The sequence below is a fragment of the Seriola aureovittata genome, chromosome 10, assembly GCF_021018895.1.
Source record: "Seriola aureovittata isolate HTS-2021-v1 ecotype China chromosome 10, ASM2101889v1, whole genome shotgun sequence".
Taxonomy (NCBI): domain Eukaryota; kingdom Metazoa; phylum Chordata; class Actinopteri; order Carangiformes; family Carangidae; genus Seriola; species Seriola aureovittata.
Genome location: NC_079373.1, coordinates 20,792,359 through 20,804,486, shown reverse-complemented (window position 1 = coordinate 20,804,486; position 12,128 = coordinate 20,792,359). Strand labels below are relative to the sequence as shown.

The 12,128-nt window shown below is 43.2% G+C and overlaps 1 protein-coding gene across 2 annotated transcripts in view; it reads right to left on the bottom strand.

The window, feature by feature from the left end:
- Positions 1-12,128, bottom strand: part of tmtc2b (transmembrane O-mannosyltransferase targeting cadherins 2b) — an 88,920-nt gene that overhangs the window by 37,552 nt on the left and 39,240 nt on the right. For both annotated transcript variants that reach the window (XM_056387008.1, XM_056387009.1), the window contains exon 2: positions 9,197-9,773. In XM_056387008.1, coding sequence (XP_056242983.1) covers positions 9,197-9,773 — 577 coding nt within the window. The remainder of the gene's footprint in view (positions 1-9,196; positions 9,774-12,128) is intronic.

Below are 12,128 nucleotides of genomic sequence, written 5' to 3'. Positions count from 1 at the left end.
TTATTCTTCAAAATTTACAATGTCCTCTTTGTGTTTTTCTCAGAGCAGAGACACATTCTTGATCATACACTTATTTCCCAATTTAGTTGATAAAGTAGCTGTTCAAAAAGCACACACAGTAACACGAGCCTCGTTTCCCAAATGTACTTCTGCTATATCGTCTCAGGATAACATTTATCTTCTGTATCCATACACATCTGCAGGGTCTGCACTGAGATCAAGTCAAAATCCTCATGTCACAACTGTTTCTCCTATCAGTAGAACACGTCACTTGAAACATAATGGGCCGACAAGGTCAGCCATGTGCATCACACCTGCAGTAAATACTGTGGCAACTGCAGTGGATCACTCCTGGAACTAAAAATCCATATTTAACGCATCCTGGTTACAGTTTGTCTGAGTTCAGACTCAGAATTTAGAAAGAAAAGCAACTAAATTTAATTATTATCTCATATAACGCGGCCCAGTTTGAATTCTAATCTTATTCTTATACTTGTAGTTCATGTAGAGAGCGTGGAACATGAAAACTGTTGTTGCTAATAATAGTACTGTTATTAAATCACCACAGTGTATAAGAATTATAACATTAGACAACTAGAAGGACTCTCAGGGAACTTCCACCAAGGCAAACAAACATACACCAGACTTCAGAGAAAAAATTCTAATTTATAGAGTAAATGATCTGGATCAGTCCCAAAGTTTTATGGCTTCTTCCAGGGCTCATACTCATACCTCCAACAAATCGGTTCAGTACTTTTTGCATAATCCTGCTGAAAAACAGACTCAGGTGAAAAACCAGGGTGGCACGGTAGGGGACAGAGTGCATTTAAAGAAAGAACGCTGGATAGATAGATAGATAGATAGATAGATAGATAGATAGATAGATAGATAGATAGATAGATAGATAGATAGATAGATAGATGATAGATAGATAGATAAAGTATCTATCTATCTATCTTTTATTAATACAGAAATAAAAGAGTCATGTGTTACATTGACATGTGTGTTCAGAGAGGAACCCCCACATGCTTGAAAGGCTTTAACACCATCTTGGCATTTTCTCTAGTCCTTGTATCCTGAAATAGAGCACCCAGTGGCTGATGGTTCATGGGCAGCGACAGGCCATCTGACAGAAGCACTTCATACAGACTCACCTCCTGAAAATATCTACAGCAGACTCTCATTTTCTTTGTCTCTATGTCCCTTGGCTGCCCCATCCATTAATGTCTCTCCCCTCCTCTGCAACACATTCTTGCTCCATCTCTTTCTACACGTCCTGTTTCTCTTCGGTTCTCTCCCTCTGCGCTGGGAGCGCCCACGGTGATCATCGGGCCTCTGCTGGGAAAATGCAGTGGTCCTTTGTAGGAACATGCACAGGGGGAATTTCAACTGGGACTCAGAGCAGCACTCCAGCAAATCACCAACCTATTCAGGTAATAGACTGGACCATTTTGCCTTCAGGATGCATTCTGTGAACACAGTCATTTTACATATTGCATATTACGCAACATGACGAGATGATGCAGCAGAGAGAGTCTGCAGATAGCACTTAATTTGTTTCCCTTTCCTGTGTTTGTGTAAAGTGGCAGTCTGCCCATTCTGTATCTGAATGATTTCATTTCTCTTATCCAACTCAACAGTTTTGGCAGCAGTTTATACAGTTTACATGGGTATCTGGTTGCTTGTTTTGATTAGGATTCCTAAAAGCCGTATTTACTGTAGTAAGTACACAAACAACTAACTAACAAAAATCCCCAAGAGCACTCTAAAGCATTCAAAGCCCTATGACAGGCTTTGAACCGTTCCAGTTTTAATATTACAAATTTTGTTGAGCTGTACATAACAATAACTCACAAAACTTCTACATGAAAGTGATTTATTCAGAATTACACAATATGTCCATACAAGACCTGACAACAGGCTTTTTTTTATACTGATATATAGTAGCTGGAAGTCTCCGGTAATGCAGTTCTGGTTGGCTGATTTTACATGCCAGTTTATTTGCGGAGACCATAAAAAGGAACCATAAATAGGAGCTATGGTCAGCAACTGAAACAAAGGCCCAAACTATATTTCACTTGCGTTGAAGTTGTAAATTAGAGTTAACAAAACTTTAAATTTGAAATATCAATTGACCTCAGAATGAGTTAGAAGAAAGAGGCCAATTTGTTCCAGAACTGTCTGAAGAAAGAAGAGGTTGTGAAAAAATACACTGAATGCACGTCTCAGTTATTTAAAATGAAGGGGATTTCATTACTGTGTCTGTTATTTGTTGTAATACTTGTGGGTGAATCAATCATCCCTTGTGAAAGCTTAATGACTTTGGGAAAAACAGACAAACCAGCAAATTTACACGCGTCTCTATTAAGACAACTCGATGCATGTGTAAGAGCGATACTACAGGACACTGGTGCTATGGGACATTCCTTTGCAGAACCGCGGTCTTACATAACATGCCACTATCGATTCTCAGACACGCCGGCTATAAAAAGAAGGGGCGTGCAGTCGTTCTCGGCAAGAAGCAAAGCGAGGAACAATCTGAAAAATTTCAAGCCTCATGCTGTATTTGGCATCTGTTTTTATGCCAACATGAGGCTGTGTTTTAGGGATTTTTTTTTTCATTCTTTCTCTGCGTTTCCATCTTCTCATAGTGGACAAAGTCAGGGTCACAGTGCGGGCTGTCGCTGGCACTGTGCCTGTCAGGTTCGCTTAAGCCTGATGAACGGTATAGGCTGAAGCGAACCCAGCTCAAGTCACTTTCCATCACTGTGGCTGCACTTGCCTCATTTTACCCCAAAGCTACGACATTCAGGGGTCGAGAGACCTGTTCAATCATCTGTGTGTGGAATGTCTTCTCTGTTACACTGCTGCCTTTGTTTGTTCAGAATAAAAATAGGACTGATAGATGAAGAAACAGCACCCTTTGTATCCAGTTTCAAAACATATTTTTAAGACTTTTGGGAAATATATTTGTTTTCTTGCTAAGAAATAAATGAGAAGTCAGCAAATGGTTAGCTTAGCTTAGTAGCTAACTGGAAACAGCCTGGCTCTGTTCAGTGGTAGAAAGATCTGGCTCCCAACACCTTTAAAGTTCACTAAGTAGCTTCGTATGAAATATAATATAAAGTAGCCAAAGAATACACGTTCTAATTTTATGAAGAGTTATGTGTTTTCTTGGAGACTCCAAGCTAACTGTTTCCTGTTGTTTCCACTCTTTATGCTAAGCTAAGGTAACCTTCCGCTAGCTGCACCTTCATATTTAACAGCACTGACAGAGTGGCGTTGATCTTCGCCTTTGGTAAGAAAGTGAATTTGCATTTATATCCCAAAATGTTGAACTCTTGCTTTAAGTTGTACAACCTAAGAATTGACCTACGTTTGTCTATAACTGTGTTTCCATCATGCACGCCGCTGACTGCCCATCTCCCTACCCAGACCAGAAGTGGTGGTGTGTATCCCCATGTGAGAGGCAGGTGTGTGAGGGCAGGGGGCACTAGCTGAGCCCACCAGGCCCAATCCATCACACAGTGACAGGAGCCATTAGAGCATGGAGGAGCATCTGTGGAGCCCCAGGTAAGAATGTATGTGGCTGGCTGTGTTTCCCTTTTACCTCATCTAATGCACAGCAAGGCTATGTATGGATGTCATGTTTTGTACGCCGGGTCTATAGCTGATATACACACCTCAGCATGTAAACATGCACTGCACACATACATATGTTTGGAGAGACCTCCCATTTCACACCTGCCCTCCCCCGCTCTGCTCCATCTCTGACATCCGTGAGGTCAGACCTTGCCGGCCTCTCCAGCCTCTCCAGCTCCATGACACCTTAGCTCCCAGCCCAGGTAAACTCTGACGAATTACACACACCTTAAGCAGTGACCTTGCACTAATAGCCAAAGTGTGAACAGAAAATGGTAGGTGTGAAAAGATGAAGTGTGTAAGCTTGACATTCACTGAGGGCAAGCTGGGTCTTGTCCCAGATTTGGAAATCATTTTCCAGTGGTTGAGTCGTCGGATGTTGGACAAGAACAAAAGCAATCGCAGAGGAACATCTCAAGTTTCTCCGAACATGTATGTGATCCCTGGTATGTTCAGGAGGTACTGATGGATGCACAGCATTGACATGACATCACCAAGATATTTTCTTTTTATCCAGTTTACACTTTCAACAGCATCGTATTTCTGTATTGTGTTTTCAAAGTGTTGTTCTCTTAAGGGTCATGTCAGGAGTGTCAGCCCCTCAGGGACTTTGGCTTGTACTGTATGTCCATATCAATAATCAGTATTGTTTCCCCAGTGTGAAAAGAGTTCACTCACACTTTCTCTTTCTGGTTAAAAATGTGGACAAGGAGTGTAACATTATGAGGGCAGGACTATCTACATTCAAACAATGGACCCTAATGGCGAAACAAAGCTGCACATTAAAAGAAAATATGTAAAATCGTAGTGAAGATGTTTACAGAGAATTATACGGCCAAACAGTTCTTGTTTTTCCCAGAGCTGGAGCTGGCTTATTGGCCAATTTCACTGTCTTAATTCTCCAAGCATTTATTTTATTGGTCAACTAACAAAGAAGGAACTCCTCAGGATAGACATTTTATTGCCTTATGCTATGGAACAAACACAGTGAGATCACTTTAAAAAGCATTCTTTCCTCAACTTCATTAAGCTTTCTAATTGTGTTTCAGTATCTCTTATTGAAAATGAGCCTATTAACTAATGCTGTGCAGGAAAAAGCATGTAAAAAAAAAAAAAAAAAAAAAGCACGATTTTTCCACATAAACTGTGGTTACACCACACACACTCTCTGCTGCCAACTATGTTACATTTGAATGCAATAAACTCATTGCCTGGGAGTTGCTCAATACATAAGAACACATGACCATAAACGCTTTAATCAGGCTCAAAGGCAACTGCTGAATATCAGCACTGTAAAGGTCGGCTTGAGTAAACAAGTTAATGACGTTTTTTTTTCTCACTTTCCAAGACAGTACATGTCTTGGAAAGAACTAATTAAAAACACATTGTAAACTGTAAACTTACACTGGCACCGGTTATCAACTGTGTAAGTAACCCACCAGGGGTTCAACACTTAACATACAGACTAAAGACTGGAGGGAGGAAAAGGAATGGGTGTGATGCTTGTTGAAAGGTGTATACGAGGACATGGGTCATAAAAATTAAATTGCAACTCACTGTAGGTTTATTCTGTAAGGAAGAGGTGGTTTTTTTCTATGTATTTATTCATAAAAATATCTTATAAAAGTCCTGACTCAGGTTTATTTAAAGAGCACTGTTTTCCTTAGAAAGGTCACTCAAGCATCCAAAGGTTGCACCAGATCTCTTAATAAAAGCTTTCAGCAGAGTTTGGATGCCAGAGGATGCCAAGAGCTTTGACTCCAGCGTCACCGTTAACCCAGTATGTGCTTATTCAATTACTGTCTGGGCACTATTGTTTCCCTCTCTCCACCTTCAGCCAGCACTGCTCGCATGAACACAAAGAGAGACAGTACCATACTTAGATCAGTGTTTATGCTGAATGTGCTGCATAATGTGGCAAATGTTTAATATTCAAAAGAGAATATGAAGTTGGTGTGTGTTTGTCTAATCCCTTTTAAAGATTCAGTGTTGCCCAGGGATGATTAAATATGATGAATGGAAGAAGTGGGTCCATGTAAACTCTGACACTACACAGACAAAAGCCTGCAAGAAGAGACACATGTGCAGTACACAAACGAATTATAGTCTATTCAATCTGACAGTATGTCCTGACCTAATTTAAATATGGCGTGCTTTAATGTAAAATGTTTCTTTTTTTCCACAATTGTTTTTTTTTTTTTTGCTAAAACCCTTAAAGAAATTATGCTGTTAGAGCTTTTTTATTCTACTGTTCCCAGATCTGTTATGCAAATGTAAGGTCATGCAACATATAAGCAATAAATCAAGATAATATCCATGCATTACCTCTTCCCTCTGATTTGTATGCAGAGAGTCTGCAGTTAAAGTCTTGATGAAATGAATTATGAACCTACATGGAATTACAGTGAAGCTCTCAGTCTGTAACCTTCAAACCGCACACAGAAGCCGTAACAACACAATGGGAGATTTGCAGCTGATATAAAACTCTAATGTAATTGACTGTGGGCCACAATCAGATAAGCAGGCCCATTTCACCATTTCCAACGTTAAATGTCAAATGACTTCGGCTGAGAGGAGAGCTCAGTGATAAAACGTAGCGCAGGCCCATTGTGGCCTGTCAGTCATGCAACAAGCCGGTCTCTTTAGTCCAAATGAAGCATGGGTTTTATGTTCTCAAACGAGGAACGAGCTGAGACACGGTGACAGTTCCTTTTTCATGCTTTTATGCCTGGATTCCCTCTTATCACAGAAAATTAATGTAACAATGCCGCTTTCCCATTCGTACACTTCGGTTAGGGGGAGTTAGCAGCCAACTTTTCAGCACCTGATAGATCTCAAGCCTGAACTTGAGGGTGAGGGTGGGGGTGTATTTATTTTCACTGTGATCATTTTCAGCTCTGTACAGAATTTAATGTTCACACAGGCGGTTGAAAGCTCAACTTGCCTTGAGGAATAACTCCCGTTGCTTATCATCAGTCAAAGTGACTGCCTCCCTCCACAGAGACAGAGAGAGATGAATGTACACGCTGCATTAGTGGACTGTTTGCCATGACGGGAACAAATCGGGTCACAATACTCATACACACGAATCTGAGATCGCAGAGAACCATTACATTGCGAGCAGACAGGAAGGAAACCTCCAAAGTTAACGGGATTGAGGTGATGATGACAGCTCTCTGTCTGTGCTTCCTTTTATGTTGTCAGTGTGACAGACAATTGTCAGCTGAAAGCTGCATGTTAGGCAAATCAAGCCATGTATCGCAGCTTCAGAGAGAATTTTAAGTGCAAAACAGGTTCAATCACTGACAAAAAGTTTGGGTGTTGCCAGAGCCTCAACCAAAACAAGTAAAAGAGAATATGCTTCTTTTTTTTTCTTTTTTTCCAAAGAAGAACTGTAAAGTTTTACTAGTTTATAGAACCCTGAACCCTGAATGGTTAAGCATCACCAAATCTAGTCGGCCGTCTTTCCCTTTGTCCTGCTAGCTGCTGCTTTAGATCATCAAACACTACAGTGTGAAATGTACCAATGGTTCAGACAGAGATATACGGAGAGGCAGTGTATTGACCAAATTCAACTAACATTCAACTTCTGGAAATTCCTTGAAGAAACATCTTAAGACTCATCTGCTTTCATGTAGTTTCTTGTTGCTTCATTTGCCTCTACTGTTTCATTGGGGTTTCAATTGTTTGCAAATTTCAAGTGTTTACAACCTTTTAAAGATGTTTTATGTCATTTTAATCTGCATCTTCTGCATGAAAGGTGCCATTCAACTAAAGTTAAGACTAAAACTTAAAACTGCATCGTAACCATCATCAACATCAGAGAGACAGTGTGGAAACCAGCTACTCTGGAAGTGCTGTGAGGAGACACTTGCCAAGTTCATTAACCACAATGGCAAGGGATGAAAGAAATCCATAGGGCCTGCTCCATGCCAGAATTATTAATTATCTGCCAGTCCATGTTTTTTTCTTTTCTTCCAAAGACAATTGGATCAGCAGGGTTTGTAGATTTTCAATCAAAAAAGTGGAAAATCTGTCAGCTCTGACGCATCATCTCCTTCAGCTCTTTTGGCCCTGTTTCCTCTCCAGTCCAGCCGTGCCTGACAAGCCATTAGAGGGCCTGTCTGCCTGCAGCGGTGGATGGGCCGCACTCCAGAGGACACAGGGAGGCTGATAAGGCTTAGATCATGAGAGGACAGTGTGGAGAAGACAGCAGCAGAGGCCCTCCGTCTTTATTACCACCCGAGGATGAGCACTTAAAGGGCGGGATTAGATCTGCACATCAGTTTCTCTTTGTTTCTGTCTCTCTTAGTATTTGCTGACACCTACCCTTCCTTACCACATAACATTTTCTCATAGTGTTGTTTTCGTGCTGGGGGAGTGCCGGATAGCCAGGCTGCTGATTGGCTGCTCTGGAGCTCTTTTGTCACATTTGTGCACACGTCCTGTTGCATTTGTTATGATGTGTAGGGAGTCACGCATGTCACATTGCCTGGACAGCAAACAGTAAATACTTCTGACAGGAGCTGTTGGGGAAAAGGGCTACTTAATGGCTGGACGCTTCAAAAGCGACAAGATAATATAAAGTGGCCATCACTTTTTGTTATCTCAGCTATTTCTTTTGAAAGATGTTTTTCATTTTCTTCTCTTTGTGTCCCTGTGTGAAATGTGAATATACAAGTAAACATGGCGCACACACACACACACACACACACACACACACAAACACACACACATACACACACACACATACAAACATGTATACAGTGCACAAAAAGAGGAGGAGGAAAACACATGCTCATGATGATTTGTTCCAATGCTAATGTGTGACATGTGGCTAACAGCACACTTTTCATGACTATGCTCTATAAAGATGTTGATAAACACTAATGGCTCCATGAGCAATTAGCTACATTCTCATTTGGTTTCACTGAGTAAACCCATCTTTAGTTTGGATGTTTGTTACGAAACTCCTGTCAGAGAGAAGAAAATAATGTATAGTATGTCACTTTTGAAGGCAGAGATTTGGAATTGAATTGCATGATACGAAATGATGTAACAGAGCAGACTGTAACCTTGTTACCACTTTAGTCCTGAGGCTGAAAAGGTTAAGCTCATAAGGATTATAAATAAAAGCCTTACTCATGTTTTATTGCCATAATGATACTCATCATCCTCGTGGAGGATTATTTCAGAATACCCATCAATTGGTGAATTACATGGGTAAGGCTATAATACATCATTACTGAATGTGCCTCATGCACAGACTCAAAGAGAAATATTCTGTTTGATTTCCTTTCCCACATGCGCGCTTCCTTGCGTTTAATGGAAAACACAACAATCTGACCTGAATGACACAGCTGTTCATACACTTCCGAATGTTTTTCAAATTATATTGTGATGAAAAGCAAACAAAACACACAAACTGTAGACATACATGCACACAGATATATATATATATATCCTATGTTGTTTGCCAGATTCGCGGATCGGCTGCAGGAAACCAGATACATGTGAAAAAGCAGCTCCACGGACCGAGAACAAACTTGTTTACCTTGTAGAGCAGCGTGATGACCTGTCGCAATTTGAGCTTGTGGAAAACGCAGACGTCATACAGCGCGGATATAGCCAGGACGGTCACTCCCAGCTCCTTCCACAGCATGCTGCAGGCGGCGCAGCCCAGGCTGCCCAGGAACCAGGCTACGAGCCGCCAGGGCCCGGCGTGGCCCCGCAGCGTACAGTGACGTATGTAACACAGCAGGGACAGCAAGAAGAACAGGGCGGCGCCTTCATCGGCCCGGCCCACGATGCCCGCCACCGCCTCGGTGTGGATGGGGTGAGAGGCAAAGAGGAGGCCGGCCAACAGGCTCCACAGGCCTCCTCCTAGCAGCAGGCGAGCCAGCGAGGTAAACAGGCCTGTCACAGCTCCGTGGAAGGCCACATTAACCATGTGGTAACCCCAGGGGTCCAGCCCACCCACAGCGTGGTTGAGGCGGAAGGAGAGGGTGCAGAGGGGCCGGTAAGACTTATGACTGCCACTGTGCGTGAGTAAGGTGCCCCAGAAGTCATCGTAGAAGATATTTGTCCAGGGGGTCTCTGGAAGCAGGTCCTGATTGGTCTTGATTGCACGGCTGTAAAGAGAAAGGAAAAGGTTAGTGTACTGTAGCTGGATGGACCAGATTAATAATTGATGCAGCACTGAACGCTGTCTGTCAATTCAATTAATGTCACTGCTTCACTGTCTGACCACTTCACCGCTCTGCCACATTCAATAAAACAGCTACATCTGAAAACAGTGTTTATTCTACTGGCAACACGCTGCAGCTTCTCTGATGAGGATGCACAGCTATTCTCTACCCAAGCAGACTAAGTAAAAAATATAGGCTGCTGTGAAATGTAACTTTACATTTGCTAACAGTTTTTTCCCCCCAGAGAGTCTGGTCACGTGGCATTCACAAACAGAAAATCAGAGTGCTAGCTTCAAGGTCTGGGCAGCTTTGCCACCGCAGCCACAGCTCTTACAGCTGTGGACTAGCAGATTAAGCAAGAGCACCACACCCTCAACCACAAACAAATACAGGCACGCAGCAGGGGAACGCCATGTTGGCAAAATGCAGCTTCTAGAGAAGGCGACCTGGGGTGACAATCGACATGGCAGCTCTGAGTTTGTGTGCCGCATGCAGAGGACTGGGGAGCAGCAGCAGCAGCAGTGATGCAAAACAGAGAGATGTGTCCGTGTTTAAGGACGTTTCTAAGCACCATATGTGTAGTTTCTGCCCCCTCAGCAGACATGGCTACTGAGTATGAGGCCAGTTTGACTTCCCTTCTGTTAGGGACGAACCTGCGTGACCTAACCTAATGCTGCTACATCAGCCACAAGCTGTGTGCGTCAGTGGGTGGCGGGGATGGCCAGCAGGGGTCAAGGAAGAGGAAAAGAAAAAGGCACGTTTCTCTCTACAGGAGTCCTTCAGTGTTAGATATTTTTTTTCCCCCCTATCTTTTCTGCCGTGCGATGAGGTGTCTGACACAGTGACAGGACTCCGCTGCTTTCACCGGGAGATGGTGGTGCTGATGATGATTTGAAGGCGACAGAATGAGACCCCCGCAGAGAGAAGGTGGTTGGCATTAGCAGAGCAGAGGTGTTGTAATTAAACGCGTGATCGATGGGACACGACACGTGATAACAAGCCAAGAGCACCGGGTTGTAATGTGTCCTCAACGGCAGTCACAATCAACACACTCAATTAGTTCAAAGAGAGCTTCTTTTTTTTCCTTTTCTTTTTATCTATGAATTAAAGTAAACATTAAAGTGAGAAAAAACGAATGAAGTGAAAAAGCTGTTGACTCACGAGTAATGAACTGCTTCCTCAGCCGTTCTCAAGCTCTTAAGCATAACACTTTACTTTGGCAAAAGCCTGCTGAACAACTGCCACCTCTCAATACCAGAAAGCTCATGGGGGAGCTCGGTGTGGTGCAGCAGGGATGGCGGCATTCATCAAATCATAAAAAAATCAACTGACTCTCGAATAGAAATAGCCGCTCATATGATGGATCTAAGGGAAATAAATAGCACCTGGCCTCAGGATGTTGGAAGGGGCATAGAAATAATCAGCTGGGATATAATAGAAATGCCTTGGATGTCAGCGAACAGATGATTGGGTTTTCTCTACCTTCTCTAGTCAGACCGACGGAGGCTCCAGCCCTCCGACCGGCAGGCTTAAGAGCTGGTAGCCCAAGTCTCCACTTCATGACTCAGATATGCCAGTTTATTTTCTCTGGCCCATTTGTCAAGTGAGATCTTCATTCCACCGCAAGATGCTCACATAAGAGGCATTATGGTTCAATTACATCTCAAAGCCGCTTTGGAGACAAGTGCGCTCTTTTTCCATTGCACACTGCGGAGGAGCCAGCGAGGCCAGATATGTTATATATTGCTGTAAAACCACACCAGATTTTTTTTCTGGTAGAAAAAAAGCACAGACGAAAGCCAGTGCCAGTCAGTCAAAAAGCCCCACTGCGTTTATGGCCCTGGCTTCCTGAGTCGCTGCGCATGAGGTTCACCTCTCAGATTGTCTCCTTCTTATATGTCACGGAGGCCGAACAGAGCGCCAAACAGAGCGCCGAACGCGCTGCGGTTGGGAGGCAGAGAACCGAGGACCGCGGTGAAGGCGGTGTAACCTCTGAACCCACTCACAGCAGATGAAAGGGATACACCCACAGCTGATTTAACACGTTTGCATTATACTCCAACTAGTCATGGTGAGTCTTCCCAATCTATGGCACATCATTAATCCGCTGAACTTCTCCTTCATCATCATCATCATCATCATCATCATCACCACCATCCTCTACCAGCTCAGGGGCCAGCTGGAGAGAAAGATTGAGTTTCTGCGGAATTTCGGCGGCCGGGAGGACCTCTCCGTGCACTGCAAACCTTTTCCAGCCGGGAGCACATTCCTGCCCCCACCCGACCGCCAGCCTGTACG